We start from the raw sequence: 19691 nt of genomic DNA on the forward strand, positions 1-19691 counted from the left end.
CAAATACTCATTCTGCGACAGTAAAGGCAATGCATCTTATTACAGCAGACCTTGTACACTGAATGCATTCCTTTGACTACAGGATTTTTTCTTTTGGAGAACAAATTCATCCCTACATTTAAAACAACAATTAGAGCCATAGATCCCAATGACTTGATGTTTCACTGGCAGATATTTTCTAGTCAACCTAATCAGAAGTGTAATTACACATTTATCCAAAACATGAGGTCATAATCTTAAAAAAAATTAGAGCATTGCATTTAGGATTTACACTTAAAATAATCCAAAGGGATCCTACAAATACATTGAAAAAGGGTAACTAGGAAGAGAATAGGGCCCCTTAAAGATCAACAAGGCCACTTACATATGAAACCACAGGAGATGGGTGCGATACTAAAGGAATATTTCATCAGTGTTTACTTTTGGAGAATGATTTGGAAGATATAAAATGTGGGGAAATAAACGGGGTGACATCTTGAAAAATGGCCATATTGCAGAGTAGGTGGTGCTGGATGTCTTGAAATGCATAAAAGTGAATGAATCCCCTCTGGATTTAAGGCAGAAATTCAGGGAGCTGGGTAGAAACTTGGAGCTAGAACAAAGAGTTCTTATCTCTGGTTTGTTGCCTGTGCCGTGTGCTAGCTAGCCAAGGAATAGGGAGAAAGAGGAATTGAACACGTGGCTACAGGAATGGTGTAGGAGAAAGGGTTTTGGATTTCTGGATAATTGGGTCTCTTTCTGGGGTAGGTGGGACCTCTGCAAACAGGACAGTCTTCACCTGAACCAGAGGGGTACCAATATCCTTTGGGGGCATGGGGGGGGGGGAAAGAGGGTAGGGGAATTTGCTAATGCTCTTCGAGTATACAGGAAGTTGTGAGTAGTGAGGTCAGAACTAAGGTTTCAAGGTCACAAGAAGGCACTGGCAAGCAAGAAGTTGGTTTGAAATGTATCTACTTCAATGCCTGGAGCATCTGGAATAAGGTAAGTGAACTTGCAGCATGGGTTAGTACCTGGGATTTTGATGTTGTGGCCATTTCAGAGACATGGGTAGAACAGGGACAGTAATGGTTATTGCACATTCCAGGCTTTGGATGTTTTAGTAAGAACAGGGAAAACGATAAAAGAGGGGTGGTGTGGCATTGTTGGTCAAGGACGATATTACGGTTGCAGAAAGGACGTTTGAGGACTCGTCGTCTAATGAGGTAGTATGGGCTGAGATTAGAAACCGGAAAAGAGAGGTTACCCTGTTGGGAGTTTTCTATAGGCCTCCAAATAGTTCCAGGGATGTAGGGGATAGGATAGCAAAGATTATCCTGGATAGGAGCAAGAGTGACAGAGTAGTTGTTGTGGGGTTCTTTAACTTTTCAATTATTGACTGGGAATACTATAGTTGAAGTATGTGAGAAGGGTCCGTTTTTGTCCAATGTGGACAGGAGGATTTCCTAATACAGTATGTAGACAGGCCAACAAGGGGTGAGGCCACATTAGATTTGGTACTGGGTAATAAAACTGGCCAGGTGTTAGATTTTGGAGGTGGGTGAGCACTTTGGTGATTAGTGATCACAATTTGGTTATGTTTACTTCAGTGATTGGAAAGGGTTAGCTATATACCACAGGGCAAGAGTTATAGCTGGGGGAAATGCAATTACAATGCAATTAAGCAAGATTTAGCATGCATATGATGGGGAAGGAAATGCAGGAGATGGGCACAGTTGAAATGTGGAGCTTATTCAAGGACTAGCTACTGCGGGTCCTTGATAAGTATGTATCTATCAGGCAGGGAGGAAGTTGTCGAGCGAGGGAGCTGTGGTTTACTAAAGAAGTTGAATCTCTTGTCAAGATGAAATGTGATGGCTCATTTTGAGTTACACGTTAGCCAGGAAAGACCTCGAGAGAGCAAAGAGGAGCCCAGAGAGGACATGAAAAGTCATTGGCAGATAGGATCAAGGAACACCCTAAGGCTTTCTGTAGGTAAGATTAAGGATATTAGTGGGAAGTTCTGCATGGAGTCAGAGGAGATAGGGTAAACGCTGAATGAATATTTTTTGTCTTTTTCTAGTGTGAATTCTGACAATGTGGTTGAGGTGAAATACTGAGATACAGGCTACTATCTAGATGGGTCGAGGTTCACGGGGAGGTGTTAGCAATTCTGGAAAGTGTAAAAAATAAGTCCCTTGGGCTGGATGGGATTTATCCTAGGATTCTCTGGGAAGTCAGGGAAGAGATCACCAAACCTTTGGCTTTGATCTTTTTGTCATTCTCTATGGGAATTGTTCCAGAAGACTGGAGGATAGTAAATGTTGTTCCCTTGTTCAAGAAGGGGAGTAGAGACAACCCTGGAAATTAGAGACCTGTGAGCCTTACTTCGGTTATGGATAAAGTGTTGGAAAAGGTTATAAAAGAGAGGATTTATAATCAAGAAAGGAATAAGTTGATTAGGGATAGTCAACTTGATTTTGTGAAGGGTCAGCTGTGCCTCACAAACTTTATTGAGTTCTTTGAGAAAGTGACCAAACAGGTGAATGAGGATAAAGTGGTTGATGTGGTGTGTATGGATTTCAGTAAGGCGTTTGATAAGGTTCCCTACAGTAGGCTATTACACAAAATACGGAGGCATGGGATTCAACATGATTTAGTGGTTTGGATCAGAAATCAGAAGACAGAGTGGTGGTTGATGGGAAATATTCATCCTGGAGTTTGGTTATGAGTAGTGTCCCACAAGGATCTGTTTTGGGTCCACTGTTTATCATTTTATAAATGACCTGGATAAGAGCATAGAAGAATGGGTTGGTAAATTTGCAAATGACACAAGTTTGGTAGAGTTGTGGATAGTGACAAAGGAGGTTGTAGGCTACAGGGGGAGATAAATAAGTGGCAGAGCTGGACTGAGAGGTGGCAAATGGCATTTAATGCAGAAAAGTGAGGTCATTCACTTTGGAAGGAGTATTAGGAATGCAGAGTATGGGCTAATGATAAGATTCTTGGTAGTGTAGATGAGCAGAGAAATCTGTAACCATGTACATTGATCCTTGAAAGTTGCCACCTAGGTTGAAAAGGTGGTTGAGAAGGCCTATGGTATGGTGGCTTTTATTGGTAGAAAGATTGAGTCTTGGAACTATGAGGTCATGCTGCAGTTGTACAAAATTCTGGTGCAGCCACACTAGTGTCCAGTTCTGGTCATTGCATTATAGGAAGGATGTGGAAGCTTTGGAAAGTGTTCAGAGGAGACTTACTAGCATGTTGCCTGGTATGGTGGGAAGGTCTTATGAGGAAAGACTGAGGGACTTGAGGCTGTTCTCGTGAGAGAAGAAAGTTGAGAGGTGACTTAATGAGACATAAGAAATTCATAGGGTTAGGTAGGTTGGACAGTGAGACCCTTTTTTCTCTATCGATGGCTAGAACAAATTGAGGGGTGATAGATGTAGGTTAGATGTCCGCGATAGTTTCTTTATTCAGTAGTAGGGCTGTGGAGTGCACTGCCTGCAACAGTAGGACTTGCTGACTTTAAGGGCATATAAATGGTCATTGGATAGGCATAAAGACAAGAATGGAGTAGTGTAGGTTAGATGTGCTTCAGATTGGTTTCACAGCTCAGTGCAGCATCGAGGGCTGAAGACCCTGTACTGCGCTGAGATGTTCTGTGACCTGATCAAGTGGACCCTTAGACTCTGGGAAATCAGGGAATTGATTGCGGGGCTCCTTGCTGAGATATTTGTATCATCGATAGCCACATGTAAGGTGCAGGAAGACTGGAAGTTGGCTAATGTTGTGCCACTATTGGTAAGGCAAAGCCAGGGCGCATAGACTGGTGAGCCTGACATCGGTGGTAGGCAAGTTGTTGGAAGGAATCCTGAGGGACAGGATTTACTTGTATTTGGAAAGGCAAGGACTGATTGGGGAGAGTCAACATGGCTTTGTGTATCGGAAATGGAGTCTTACTAAACTTGAGTTTTTTTTTGAAGAAATAACAGAGGATTGATAAGAGCAGAGCAGTGGATGTAATCTATATGGACTTCAGTAAGGTGTTTAACAAGGTTCCTCATGGTAGACTGGTCAGCAAGGTTAGATGACATGGGATACAGGGAGAATTAGCTACTTGTATACAGAACTGGCTTGAAGGTCAAAGACCGGGTGATGGAGGGTCGCTTTTCAGACTGGAGGCCTGTGACCAGCAGTGTGCCACAGGATCAGTGCTGTTCGTCATTTAGATAAATGATTTGAATGTGAACACAGGAGGCATGGTTAGTAAGTTTGGAGATAACACCATAATTGGAGGTGAGTGGACAGCGAAGAGGTTTACCTCAGAGTACAACGGGATCTTGATCACATGGACCAATGGTGGTAGATGAAGTTTAATTTAGATAAATGTGAGGTGCTGCATTTTGGAAAAGCACATCAGGGCAGGACTTGATGGTAAGGTCCTGGGGAATGTTGCTGAACAAAGAGACCTAGGAATACAGGTTCATGGTTCCTTGAAAGTGGAGTTGGAGGCAGATAGGATAGTGAAGAAGGTGATTTGTATGCTTGCCTTTATTGGTCGGTGCATTGAGTAAAGGATTTGGGAGCTAATTTGTGGCTGTACAGAACATTGGTTTGACTACTTGGAGTATTGTGCGTAATTCTGGTCTTTCTCCAATAGGAAGGATGTTGTGGAACTTGAAAGGGTTCAGAAAAGACTTACAAGGATGTTGCCAGGATTTGAGCTATAGCTACTTTCCCTGCCGCATCGGAGGCTGGAGGGGTGACCTTTATGGAGATTTCTGAAATAATGAGGGGTGTGGATAGGAGAAATAGGCAAGGTCTCTTCCCTGGGATGGGGGGAGTCCAGAACTAGAGGGTATAGGTTTAGGGTGAGAGGGGAAAGATATGAAAGGGACCTAAGGGGCAGCTTTTTCATACAGAAGGTGGTGCCTGTATGGAATGAGCTGCCAGAGGAAGTGGTGGAGGCTGGTACAATTATAACTATTAAAATGCATCTGGATGGGTATATCAATAGGAAGGGTTTAGAGGAATATGGACCAAATGCTGGTGAATGGGTCTAGACTTATATAGGATGTCTGGTCGGCATGGACAAGTTGAACCAAAGTGTTTGTTCTGTGCTGTGTATCTCTATAACTAGTGTAACTTCACTATTTCATAAAGCAGGTAGAGAGAAATCAGGGAATTATAGACCATTTAACCCAGCATATATAGTGGAGTTAATGCTACATTCCTTTAAAAAAGATTTAATAACAGAGCACTTGAAAGACAGTGACTGGATCAGAAAGAAAGAACATGCTTTACAAATCTGTTGAATTTTTCAAGGATGTGCCTTGAGGAGTTGACGAGGGGGAACTGTGTATATGGTTTAATTGGACTTTCAGTAGGCTTTCAGTAAAGTGTCATGTAAGAGCTTAGTGCTTAAATTTAAAATGCATGGATTTGTGAAGGTAGTGCAACTGAGATGGATAGTGAGCTGGTTGATAAAAATGAGGAATAAGTTGGTCTTTTTCTGAATAGTAGCAAATGACCAGTGAAGTACTACAGGGATCAGTGCTCGGACCACCAGCTATTTATATTATATTAATGATTTAGATGAAGGAACTAAATATAATAAGTGCAAGCTTGCAGATGACCGGATCGAGTGGGGAGTTTGCAGAAATGCTTCAGTGTGATTGGGACAAGTTGGGTGAATGGGTAAATACATGACACATGAAGTAGAATGTGGATAAATGTAAGGTTGTTTACATCGGTAGCAAAACCAGGAAGGCAGATCATGATTTGAATGGTGATAGATTGGGAGGGGGGGGGGGGGGGGGTTGGTGGTGCAGGTACAGGTACCACAAGACTTAGGTATTCTTGTACAGCAGTTGCTGGAAGTAAGCATGCAGGTACAGCTGAGTAAAGAAGGCAGACGGTATGTTAGTCTTCATGAGACCGTTAAGAGTGCACAAGTGGCAATTGTACAAGGCCTTGGTAAGACGACATCTGGAATATTGTGTGCAGTTTGGGTCTTATTATCTGAAAAAGGATGTTGAGGCTATAGATGTGAGTGCAACAGGGTTTACCAGATGGATTCCTACTATACAAAGGGCAGTGGAAGTTTGGAAATCTCCCAAAAAACTGTGGAAGCAAGATCAACTGAAAAGTTTCAGACCTAGATTTTGTGTACATTAAGGCTATCAAGGGATATGGATCAAAGCAACTAAATGAAATTGAGCTATAGATCAGCTGTGATCCAGTTGAATGACAGTGGGTATTCAAGGGGCTAAATGGCTTATTCTTTGCTGTGGTTTCATATTCATGGTGGTGGTTAGTGTGCATTTGCAAATTGTTTTTGCTGACTGTATATTAGTGATTGGTCTCTGAGTACTCTCAGCTATGAAGCATTAATTGTTAGTTGATATGCTCTGACAGCATTTTCACTCCCTATTTGTAAATCGCATCTGTTTGTGTTTGAATGTCTACCTGTCTCTGTAAGACTTCTTTAATTACTACCTATTCCTAAAAGATGGAATTATTTCATATGAAATGTTACATTGGATCCTTCCCCATAATAATGCATCCAGTAGTGGTAATTTTTTTTCCAATTGTTGCATAATTCAGTATTTAACATTTTCTAAATTAAAAAGGCAAATAATGATTTTAGTAATTAAGTCTTATAACATATACCTGACTACATTATAGAAGTGGATTTGAAACAATTAGATTATCACCTTTATGGCATAGGCAGTAATCTACTGGGGTGGCTTGAGCATCCTTTTTTTTAATATAAAAACCTGTTTTTTTTTTTCCCCATTGCTTTCAAGCAAGGCCTTATGAAAGGTGTGCAATCCAGATTTGCACTACTGGACTATCATGAAGGTAGTCAAGGTGAATGTCCAGTTTTGTACAGCAATTTTAAATTTAACAGCAGGCTAGAATCTAGATTTCTATGCAGACACTGTTACACTTGTTTAGTTTGTGTTTGTATAGACTGAGCTATTAATTTTGACAATAGCTTCAAATGTAGCATATATTGTTGCTAAAATGCTATTTAAAATTTCTTATTTTCAATGATGTGAATTTGGCCAAATGGGTATTTATTTTAATGAGCAATGAAACTTGTGTTTTGAATTACCAATGCTTAAATTCATTTTCAATTAAACTTTCATTCAATTTAAGCAAATTGTGCATTGTTTTGCTTAATAGGAGATCTTAATTTAAACCATGTTGCACCAAAGCAGCAGAAAGGCATTAAGGAAGGTTATTGCTGCAATTGTGCATATTCGTTGGTTCTTAAAACCTTCAGACTGATTTGGAAAGGCTATTGATATTGCAAATCAAAAATAACAATGTCCTTTGTGAAGCTTTACTGAAATATAAAGGTGATAACATATGGAGCATACTAAATGTAATATAGTATGTCTGAAATCCAATCTGGCCTGATTAGACTTAAGATCAGAGTTGTACAACTTCCGTCAACCCTTGGCTGGGTCCAAAATGAAATTTTTGTTTCAATTTTTGATGTGTAATCCTGTTTTAATTAAATGAGTGCATGTATAGTAATATTTATTAGGATGTTTTAACAAACGTTATAGCAAATTATTTTTTAACATGAAATCTCCCATATTCTCTTTACATTTTCTTTTTCCTGATTGAAGACTCAGTTAAATTTTGATTTAGAATAATAGGCACTTTTACACCATCTCATGGATATACTTTTGCAATCCAAAATCAGACGCACATACAATTGAGTCAAAGAAAATGAGGCATTCTGAGAGGTAGCTCAAAGTTTGGATATGAATTGGGGTTTTATGGTAACTCATAAAAGAAAGAGTGGAAATTGAGTTTAAAGCCTAGATGTAAATAAAGCTGAAATGAAGTATTAGTGAATTTTTGGAGGGCCTTATAACTGGAGGTAGTAGCAGAAATGGGAAGGGACCAAGTTATGAAGGGATTTCCACAAAACGAATACAAGTTTGCAATTTGAAAAAAAAATTTTCATTAATTTTGAGCTTATTTAGATTGGCAAAGTCAATGAAAATGAATGATTTGAATGAGCCATGATGTAATAAGACCAGGCAAAGATACCAATTGTATTTGGAGAAGCTTAAGTTTATGGAGGATTCTGGGCAGCTTTGGAACAGTTGAGTCTGGAAGTGACCGGTGCTGATGAAGGTTTCAGCAGACAGTATGCTTGAAGGTTGGGTGGTGGACATTATTAAAGATATGAAAATCTTTCAAAAGGAGAGAATTGTTGCAAGTAAGTTGATGATCAAATAGTCTGCTTCACTGGAGAGTCGTGCAAGTCAGTGACGAGACACATGACTAGGCCCAAAGATTATGGCTTTAGTCCTCCCAATGTTTAAGGGGGTAATTAGCTCATCTGGGTCTGGGTATTGGAATTGTTGTCATAATTATGCTGCTGCATTGCAGAAATTGAGAGAGATGGAGGAGAGTTAGTATCATGAACTATTGTAAGTAATACTTTGCCTCTTGCTAATATAGCTAAGGGAGGCCAGCAGGAGGCTGGGAGAACACAGTAAACCAGGCAGCATCAAGAGGTGGCGAAGTTGATGTAACCCTTCTTCAGGACGCCCGAAACATTGACTCCTCCACCACCTGATGCTGCCTGACTTGCTGTGTTCTTCCAGCATCCTGCTTTTCTACCTTGGATTCCAGCATCCGCAGTTTTTTTTTGTCTCTAAAATAGCCAAGGGAAACGTAGATGAGACAAGGATAAATGATGGTTGGACTCCAGAAATGGTGTGATGGTGGGAAGAGGAGCTGTTGTTTGAGATGCTGTAATAATTGTAATCAAGAATGGAATAGTGAGAGTAGTGCCGCTAAACTGGAGAGCAGACGAGCTGGGTTGTAGGAGATCAATGTGGTAGGCTGTGTCAAAAACTGCAATGTAATCAAGTGAGGTGAGGAATAATAGACTACATCTGGAGTTGACAAGGATATCATTTGTGACTACGGGCATTTCGGTGGTAGGGATGGAAACCCAATTTGCAGAGACTTAAACATGGAATATTGGAAAAGATGGCTACAAAATTTGGAGATATCAGGATGCTTGCTTTGGAGAGTTGAAGAAGTTAGAGATGCAGCAATCATTTTTCAGTGACCAGCAGGATTGAGGGCTCATTATTTGATAAGGGGACAATGCTAAAAGAGCAGGATGGTTCTTGAAGGTGGAACTATTTCAATTGCAAGGTAGTACGGGAGCCATTGAACAAAACGTGTAAATAGAGCAGAGCTGCGGATGCTAGAAATCTGAAATAAAAACACAAGTTACTGTAGAAACTCAGAAGTCTGGCAGCATCTATGGAGGAAAAGCAAAGTTAATGTTTTGGGTCCATTGACCCTCCTTTAGACCTAATAATAACGAGGAAAGGCTGTATATATGTGAGGGAAAATTATGTCGTCATTTAGACTCTAGTGAACCGGAAGTATAGTTAGGTTAGCATGGAGAGGTAATATGTGCAATTAGAAGAGAAACCAGATAAAGTTGTAAGCTTGGCATGAGGCAAGGTGAGGTAATGAAAGCATGAGAAGCAACTGAATGAATGGTAACAATCTTAAAATGAAGGAATCCCTGAACTGATTGAGGTAAGGTTTAGTGGAGCAAAGCTATTGTTACATTTGCTTTCCAAACTCATACTTCAGAAGTAGATAGTTTTGATACAGAACCAAAAGTGCTTTAGGACATCCAGCTAGCTCTTGATTGGATTGCTAAACTAGTTCGGTATACTGCATAGATAATATTGTCCCTGCGCTCCTTAATGATGAGGGCCATAGCGGAGGGAGTGTTTAGAGTAGGATAAATTATTTGAGCTTGAAATTAAAGTTTATTTCAAGTCATGAAGGAAGTATAGTTGAAATGGTTATAGGAATGCTGTTACTAAAGTTAACCATATCGTATTCGGATGAAGTCCATATGAAATGGCAAAATTGAAAGAATCAATATGAATATGGGTAGGAGAGCTTCTATGGAGAGTGAAGTTGAACAATGACAGAAGGGCAAGACAAGTTAAAATGGAGATTGATATCAGGGGAGACAAGTCTGACCTGAGAGAGAGTAAACCAGTGAGAATCTCAGTGTGATGCTCCAGGGGGAAGATAGAAAGTTGCAATTTTAGAGAACAGGACAAAGGTGGGACAATGTAAAATGCTTGGAAGAGGGGAACTCTCAAATAAAGTAGAAGAGAGAGAGAGCAAATCATGATTTTTATGATGAAGGTTACCACCAAACCACTTTGTGATGGGTCAGACAGTGAAGTGTAATCAAGAAGTAAGCTTCACTGAAAGGCAGTGTTGCTAGCCATAGCCATGATGACAGTACAATTATATGATGGTGGATAATAAAAGCCCTTGCATTTTCTGAAGTTCAAAGTGCTTCTGTATTTCAAAACACTTTTTTTTAAAAGTTCTGCATCATAGAAAATTCATACATAAAATATCCACCAGTTTTACAAATTGCTAAATCATCTTTTTGTTTTAAGTCTTCGATTTATCTTCAAGATCTCCAGATTCATTTCTTGACACTCCAGTTTTTTTTTAATATTGAAGTGCCTTTGTCCTAAGTTGATTGTGTAGTAAATTAAAGTGTGTCTTGGTGACCAGTACCAATTCGATAAATAATCTTTGGCCACATTTATAGTTTTCCTATTTCACACGTTGAAGTAATTTAAGATTGATGTTGGCGCATGCTTGTCCTTTTCATTCTAGATCATTGAACTCTAAGCTGATGTTCTGCTTGTTTGCCATGTACATTTGTCAGCAAACAAGTCCTGGCTAGATCATTTGAGGGAGGAACTCCTTTTTGCTGGATGAACCGATTGAGAGCACGGACTGAACTTGATGTAGCCATTCTGATCAAGGATTAATACCAGTTTGGAGAGGGAAAGGAGTTTGAGACAAACAGCAAACCAATTTATGATGTCAGTTTTAAATAGTTAACTAAAACAGTATTAAATGATAAAAATTTGTTTAGTTTTGTTGATCTGAACCAGCAAATGCAGCTAATTGTTTTAAACAAAATTGAGTACTTTGATTTTGGCATAGGAAATTTGTGTTTCTTTTGTGCAAGTATTTCCCCTGTTGGTGGGTGAAGTTACTGTGTATGACAACAGTAACGTGCTATCTTTTTTTTTTAAAAGAAATCTCAAATAGATATTCCTTTTGTTTAACTTTCTAGGACAAAATTTCTCTGCCAGTGGCTTCTCATTATTTACAGGTAAATATAGTGAAACGACTAGTTTGTAACAATTTTTAAAAAATTTCAACCCAGAAATGGAAATCAAAAGACTGATCATACACAGACCTGGCAGCAGAATCTTGTGACTGTTTGTTAATCTTGGCTTTGCTAATTTGTTCCATGTAAATGGTGCTGTTACTATTTATAAACATTTTCTGAACTTCTTCTGCCACATAGTTCTCAGATTTTCTTTCCTTTGTCTTCAATTCCAGTAGAAGATAGACAGTAACTGCCAAGTCATTTGGGCTATAGGCATCAAATGAAGAAAAAGGATCAGAAATACATAGGAACTAGATGGAGCCAATTACGCTTGAATGTAGAGATCAAATAATCTGACAAAGTCACTAAGAGTGACTGAGCTGAATCCTTGGTATTTGAAGCTGCCAAATATTCTGACCACAGATTACGAAAAAGAGCTGGCATATGAGGGGTATATTTGGTACAAAAACTGTAAATTGGTAAATCTGTCCTACAATGAAATGATAAAACCAAACATTCAATCAGTATTAGCGAGTTTTGAGAAGATTTGTAGCTCCGGTTGAGGTTCTGGATGTAGGTTTGCTTGCTGAGTTGGAAGGTTTGATTTTCAGACATTTTGTCACCATACTAGGTAACATCGAATGAAGCCCACTTTCTATTTATATGTTTGAGTTTCCTTGGGAAACCCAAGGAACCTCTAACATATAAATAGAAAGTGGGCTACACCACCAGTGCTTCATCTGGAGACTTACTGAAGATGTTTCCCTAGTATGGTGACGAAAACGAACCTTCCAGCTCAGTGAGCAAACCTACATCCAGATTCAATTGGTATTCCAAAATATGAAGGAAGATTGCTTATACTTGCAAAATAAATTGTTGAAAGTTGAGGCGCCTCATTAATCACACGAGCCACACTTTTTTGCTTGTAGCTTTTTTAAACAAATTAATCCTTGCATTAATATCTGGTGAACTGTCATGCCCTTTGTGTGCTTATAATAGTATGTAATTTTAAATCCATTCCATACAATAAATTAGAATAGCCTTGGTCTCCACATTGCAAAGTCAGATATACGTTCTTGCTTAGAATTTCCTACTTGGCAATTTTCTGATTTGTTCAGGCAAAATGTTGAGCGGAGGGTAAGATAACTATTCTGTTTGCGCTCAAAATTAAGGGCTGTGTTCATATGTCTTTTGAGTATGTAACCTCAATGAAAATCATGTTGGAGATTAGCTTCATGGAAGAATGGTAGGAGAACCATGCTTTGCTTCATTCAACATGCTTAATGAATTTTTTTTTCTTGGAATTTTCTGGCTTCACTTCTTACCCTGCTCTGTCTCAATCTATGAAGCTTCAAATAAAAACAAAATATAATGTTTTCTGACTCTGTGCTTTCTTATCACCAGTAAAATTTTTAAATGTAAGGTGATTTTGTTAGCAATATATTAAATTCAATATGGAACTACATATGCATTCATCATATGCTAAAAATACAGATGTGTGTTTTTAGAGAAACTGTCAGTGCAATTTATCTTTAAGTGTTGCATCTGAATTTTATCATTCAAGTTATTCAGCATGCTGTTTTCACTGGTCTATGTTTGGTCATTCAGAATTGCTACTGCTGTGGCATTTAGTGTTCTCAACATTTAAGTAGCTCTGTAGTTACCTTCTGCTTTATTTATGGTACCTATTGATTAATAATGTAGAAGTACAGAAACAATGACTAATTAAAAAAAAAATTCCATTTATTTCTTCCACAAAATTTGGTAATGATCCGAAGCCACATGGAAGGAGATTTTAGGATGCCTATTCCTGTTGTGGCCCATTATATTTTTTTTGTGACCTCTATAGTGTACAATGTGTTGCTCTTCAGTTCTTTCTCCCATTGCTGTTGGGCAGAATTATATTCTTAATACTTTATAGTGCCATGTCCATTTTTGACACTTGGCATGAGATTTGGTTCTTGTTTCTAATTCACTGCAATGTCTTCCCTGTCATTGGTGATCATGATTGCTGCCTACTACTTGACCAGTATTGCATTGTCAAAATTCTGAGGAAAGTAAAAGAAAGAACCCTTAGTTCAAAGTAATGCATAAAGTCAAAAGTCCAAGATGGCTGAAGCATCAGTGTCTGACTTGCCTTTGGCTGGCAAGTGCTCAAAGTCATCCCGCTCCTCTTCCCCTTCCAGCCACCGTTCCTATGAAGCCACAGTCATCCAAGCATCAGGGAGATTGAGCTGCATCAGAGCCGCTGCATCAGTCCTCATCCTCTTCAAGTTTTGCTTCAAAGACTTCGGGTAAGCATCAATAGAAAACTTAATCTAGAGCAACAAAGGAATCGTCGTTCAGTAGTTTTCCATTCCAGCCAAGTGCCAAGGTGGAGACTGGGAATAGTTATTTCCCTCAGTTGAGACTTGTTCCTGGTTTCTACTAAATATATTTACGTATCATAGCAAAATTGCACAATATGCTTGGTGTAATTCTGTAAGGGAAACTGATGGTAGACACTCTCAGGACTGATGCATGTCGCAAGCATTACTCAGCCAGTAGCGACCACTCAGGCCACATTTCATCTTTTGGTGAAAAGTTTTGTAGTACTTTGACCTATCACTGATTGTGTGTTTTAGGGGTAAAGGAGAAATGTGTTTTTTGGGTCATGGCAGTAGTCTGTGATAAAGAATATCCCATCTCAATCTTCCAGAGGAGTGAAAAAAAATTTACAATGAACGGATTTCTGCAGCATCTGGTAATACTCCTATTTCTCAAAATTAGCAGTTGGATGGGTGAGAATTGGGGCACCAGCAGGAAGAGATGTGAATAATAGTCCAGTTTTATACCAGCTGCTACTTTTAATGCACCAATTTTGCTATATTTTTGTCTTCCCTTTTGTCAGCTTTCTTATTTTCCTGCTGCCCATCTCTTGGTTGATCAGCTCAGTTGGCTGGTTTACAATGCAGGGTGATGCCAACAGCATGGGTTTAGTTCCTGCACTGTCTGAGCTTACCATGAAGGACTCTCCTTAATCTCTCCCCTAGTCTGAGGCATGATGAGCCACAGGTTAAACCACCACCAGCTCATGCGCTCTCAGGAGAGAGCAGTCCTGTGTTCTGGGAGGATAATGGCAACTTAGTATAGTTACTTTTTAATGTATAGTTGTGTTGAACTTCAGTAGGAGAGAACAATAGCAGCTAGAGTGAATGTATTTGGCAGGCAGGAAATTGAAGGAAAGGGAGGAAAGGCAGTTAGCTCTTCACAGAACTGCCTCGTTTAGGCAACTTGTCAATGTGGCCAGTGTGCTTAAACTAACAACAATAACTTGAGATGTTGATTTAGATTATTTGGGCAGTGGTTAGCACTGCTGCCTCACAGCACCAGGGTCCCAGATTCAATTTCAGTCTCGGGTGGCTGTCTGTGTGGAGTTTGCGCATTCTCCCCATGTCTGCGTGGGTTTCCTCCGGTTCTGCCGTGTCCTCCCACAGTCCAAAGAAGTACAGATCAGGTGAATTGGCCATGCTAAATTGCCCATAGTGTTAGGTGCATTAGTCAGAGGGAACTGGGTCTGGGTGGGTTATTCTTCAGCCCAACAAGTCCACAGTGACCGTCCAAAGGGCCTGTTTCCACGCTGTAGGGAACCTAAGCTAAACTTAGTGTAGCATAGCTTTTGGAACCATTGTTCGAACTTCCAAGAAAGCAGAAATACCTACCCAGTGGAAAATACTGCGAAAGATTTGTTCCTTATTACATTGGAACAACGCACTAGTAAATAACGCACTAATAAGCAAGCAACACTAAGAGGACAGGAACTTTATAGCATCTGGGGGCCCTAATTTAAAGACAAGTGCACTAGATGGCCACGCTATACCCTGTGAATACACTTTTTCAGAATGTCCATTTAGTATTATAATACTTGATCACCCAGTGTTGACACCATGTTTTTATTAAAAATCAAAATATATAGATCACAAGCTGTAACTCAGTTCCCAAAGATTAAAATTTTGAATTATAAAATTTGAGCTGCATCTTGGCACGTAGCTGGATTGGCATTTCAAACAATTTGAGCAATGGTGTTGCCAGAAACACTAAGGATAAACTTTTTTTTTGATTACAGATATTGATTATACACTAGCTTACACCTGTAAAGTATCTGATGGTGTCTCAGTTCTATCTTTAAGACTGTACATCAACTAGACATTTATGATGGAATGTGAACCGGGCCTCAAAGTTCTGAATCAGGCAGGTCAGTGCAGTTGAGGTACAGATTAACCATAATTAAATTGAATGGCTGCAGGTTTTAGGGACTGAATGACCTGTTCTTGATTCTTTATTCCTCCTTGCCCTGCTTGTCCTTATCTAACTCCAGAGCAGCCACTGATGCTACTGAAGAATAATCCTAGTCTACAGACCTTCAACTTTATTTTTAAAGTTGCTGACCTCACAGCTGCGTAGGTGAAATTTAGTTTTGTCCACTGACATTAGATAATGACTTTTTTGCTTAGTCACTCATTCTGATGTAACCATACCGACATCCTGGTAGCAGCAATATGGCTTCCTCATCTGTGCTTCATCCCATTCTGGCAACCTCCACTTTTGATTCTATCACCTTGTTTCCAGCCTGAACCTTGCTTTGACTTTTCGCTTCACCTCTGTGTCCCCATAATCTGTAGCCCACAATTTCCCCATAGCTGTTTCTAATGTCTATCACTGAGTAACCTGCAACTCTACTTCAATTCCTACTGATGAGCATGCTACCTTTGACACTTATGTTTGTTAATCTCTGGACTGTACTTCCCTCTTAACGTAAATTATTTGCTCAACTGCACCACAACAGACATCTTAAAAACTTTAAATACTCCACAAAATATTCAAATTGAGAGCCAAGGTCATTGTAAAATATACGTTTGCACATCTTGGTGTTAATTTTTTTCATTATTGTAGACTCTTTTTCTTTTCCTGTTCTAGAAAGGGAAGATGTTCTAAAGGCAAAATCTTCCATTTCACATTAATCATTCAAGTTGAGAGTTTCATTGGGAGAAGTCGAGGTTAACAGTTGGCAGTACAGGTAATGAAAGACTACTGTTTTGAAAAACCTATCTGCCAGTCTACCTGTAATTAAATATGTTTCCTCACAGAAGGATCATACTCCATATGCTGCTGCATTTCTTCCTTTACAAAGACAATTGTGGATAATAGGTCCTTGACTTCGACTTAATTGAATTACAATTATTTACTTGTCATGATACCTCATTGAGTTGATTGAGGAAAACTAAATGTTGGGGAGCTTGGGAAAGATGAAGTTCTTTTCAGAAACCTATTGATTCTGTCTTGGAGTGAAATGAAAAATCCCTTGTAATCCAATAGTTATTCTGAGATAGTGAATTGTTGGCTTTAGCTAAAAAGTGAAATGAGGTGTTTAACTTCCATTATGTTTAAGAACATATTCATTAATTAATCTCTTTAGTTCCAAAATTTGCAATATTGGTATTGGCATCCCTTATAATGTAGGCTTGTTAACCTCTGCTGCAAGATGGGCTTACTTTGTGAATGGTGGAAAAATAGTTTCTACTGTTTTGTTGCAAAAATCCCTCCATCTTAAAAAGTAGAACTTGGCTGGTGGTACAGTTAGGTGGCTGGTGGGATTATCGGTGTGGCAGCAATAATGTTGCTCATTTTGTATTACAAAAGTCTGCCAAATATTACTTACACAAACAAACATTCCACTACAAAAGAACCAGGAGCTAAATGCAATTAAATATTAACATTTTTTTCACAAAATTGTCTGGAATCTTTTTCAATGACAAGTGTGCTTTCAGAAGCCTTCTGCAGTACATTTCTGATGCTATTAATTATGTGGACAAGACATTTCCAAATCTTTATGAATTTCGCCGTGGGACCTGATTCTTGTAACTCTTCCACTCCCATGAGAACACTCATTAGCAACACAGCTTCCCTTCAGTCCCCTCTTAACAGTTAAAAGATATGTGGTGATGAATTTGGCACATTCCTGAAATTGTCAACCACAGTTGCCTGCAGTGAGGGCTGTGACAAGAACCTTGCAATTTTGGGCTAATGTGCCTTGTGTTCAAAATACCCTTCCAACTATGAGTATAAAAAATTGGTTTAGTTAAGAACTGTGGAGTGATTTGGTGTGAATGTGCCATAATGGCTGTGGTGCACTAAAACAAACTTGATAATTTGAGAAATCCTTAAAAGGACTGGCATCCTGAGAACCACTTCAGTAAGCTTTGGCTTTGGATCATTACCTAAGATGTATTGTTAGCTGAAAATGTTCATTGTCTTTTAAGTCTGGACACCTTGGTTCATAATCTTTCTAGTCAATGCAGCTTAACTCTTCAACTAGTACTCCAGCAATCTACAATATACAAGTTCTTGTGGTAAATTAGTTTTGAGCAAAGAAAATTGCATGTTTTCTGAAGCCTTCGCAATACTGTGAATTAGTGTATGTAAATAATTAACTTCAAACTGTGTGAATTTGTACTAAAGTCCACATTCCTCAAACATAAATCAAGGGGAAGACATTGACCAAAAAGAACTTTTTTTTTATTGGTGAATTGTGTAGTTTAAAATCTTAATTACATTGGAATTAGTACATTGTGTAGTGCAGAATGCCTCATATTAATGGAAAGTAGTTTTTTGTAATTGTTTTCTCAAAATAACTTTTCTCTTTCTTTGCAGGAGCGCCTGAATCGAAACAAATGATAAGAAAACATTTGACTTGATGAATTAAAAAAAAACTGAAAACCTGGTGCTGTGACCTAGCATCAGAATGAAAACAAAAATCAAAGCTTTCTGCTCCAGTGATATCTTTATGTGCAGGGGAATTAAGCTACATCACGTTTTTAGTACATTTCTGTTTTTGTTTTTGCCCAGACTGGTCTGCATTTTGTTTGTAATTTTGCACCTAAATGCTGTCGCAGTCACTGGTAACTTCTGTTACACTGAAGCTTTAGCCTGCATTTGTTTAGCAATCCTATGAAGATGAGCCCATTAAGCTCTTTTTTTTTATAAATGGGAAATATTACTGCATCAGCCTTATGTAGATTGGATGATGTGATGCTTTCAACGTTACTAGTTTTGGTGATGTGTGTTAACTTTGAGCTTTCTGGTGTTCTTTTCAAGTCGCTGTTAATTTGCATTCTCTCATGAAAATCCCAAGGTCATTTCTTTTTTTCTTCTTCTGTAAAGCTGAGCTTTAATGTAGGAGCAAATAGTGGAAACGATGGTTGATGTCTCAAAAAATATAAATTGATGCAAACGTCTCTTGATTTTTGAGATGAAATATTTTGATTGTTTTTTTTCTGTCTGAAAGCTGTACTTTGCTGTACTGTATGTCTGTGGAATGAGGGAACCATTGAAATTGCTGCCGACTGGATAAAGCATGAAACGGTGCTCATGCCTGTTGCTTTAGTTCACAGAAACTTGCACGTGTTTATTGTAGAGGAACTTTACTATCGTTAGAAACAAAACAATTAACTCTTCTGAACCTAGTTACAAAAATGGACCTCAATTTAAAAAGAAAACTATCATTTAGACTTATATTTAGACAATTTTAGTTATGTCTATATTGCCTGTAAGGTAAATGAACATCATTGGGTTGATTTTCTTTCCTCTAGGAGAATACAAGCCTTAATAAACAATATCTATTTAGCAAGCACAGGTGATCTGTCCTTAATGCCTCTAATCATTTGTCTTCTGTTTTCTTTCTGTTCATGTGAGTGGAAAAACTGCATTCTATTCTCTGGACAAAAATGCATGAATTCAGTTGAAATGAGCATCTTAAGGTTTCAGAAATAATCATTTTAAAAATGTCAAATAATTGTGTATAGCATTTGGGAACTGAGTTTGAATTTTGCCAATGAAAATAGCTTATGTGGAGCAAAGCACATTGAGTGAAGAGTTAAAGAGAGTAGACTAACTCATATGTTCAGTGATACTCAAAGTGGAGCACCTTAAGTAAATCTAGGTGTATGTTTTAGAAAATGTCCATATTGTGATGCTAATTATTATCCATCAGTTCAAAAGTGTCACAAATCAATTAATGTATCATTCCTTTCGGTACTGCAACCTGTAGGTAAAATCTAAAGAAAACTGGATATTGCATTATATCTATTAGGAGCCATAAAATGATGGGTAATTATTATTTAAGTGCAAATGCTGAAAATTTGATTTGAATATTATAATGCCCAACATTATTAGCTGTGCAAAGGCTGCGTTGTATCACTGTCAGAAACTCTTCCATCACTTTGATTAAAAGTAGACTGATAGGAGGAAGATTGGCTCGGTTGGATTTGTCCCGACGTTTGTGGACATGACACCTAAGCAATTTTCGACACTGCCAGATAGATGCTGTGGGTGGAAGTAGTTCTGGAGCACAAGCCTCCATTACTGTTGTCAGGAGCCAAATCCTTTGCAGTAGCCAGTGGCTTCAGATTTTTTTTTAACATGAGTTGAATTATTTGCAGACTGACAGTCATAA

At 38.7% G+C, this 19691-nt stretch overlaps 1 protein-coding gene across 9 annotated transcripts in view; it reads left to right on the forward strand.

Moving 5' to 3' along the window:
• Nucleotides 1-18869, forward strand: part of LOC122560137 (YTH N6-methyladenosine RNA binding protein F1) — a 36820-nt gene extending 17951 nt beyond the window's left edge. The window contains exons 5-8 of one of the 9 annotated variants that reach the window (XR_015759567.1): nucleotides 11162-11200; nucleotides 13387-15639; nucleotides 16157-16256; nucleotides 17891-18869. Coding sequence is in view for 3 of the 9 variants with exons in the window: in XM_043710419.2 (XP_043566354.1) it covers nucleotides 11162-11200; nucleotides 17891-17914 (63 nt within the window). In the remaining 6 variants the exon portion in view is untranslated. Of the gene's footprint in view, nucleotides 1-10692; nucleotides 11117-11161; nucleotides 11201-13386; nucleotides 16257-17890 lie in introns of those variants that run through there. The other 8 variants (XR_015759566.1, XR_015759568.1, XR_015759565.1 and 5 more) reach the window with 8 other exon arrangements.
• Nucleotides 18870-19691: the final 822 nt, after the last annotated feature.

Source organism: Chiloscyllium plagiosum, unplaced genomic scaffold (genome assembly GCF_037043375.1).
Source record: "Chiloscyllium plagiosum isolate Xiang-an unplaced genomic scaffold, Cpla_swu_hap1 HiC_scaffold_15, whole genome shotgun sequence".
NCBI classification, from domain to species: domain Eukaryota; kingdom Metazoa; phylum Chordata; class Chondrichthyes; order Orectolobiformes; family Hemiscylliidae; genus Chiloscyllium; species Chiloscyllium plagiosum.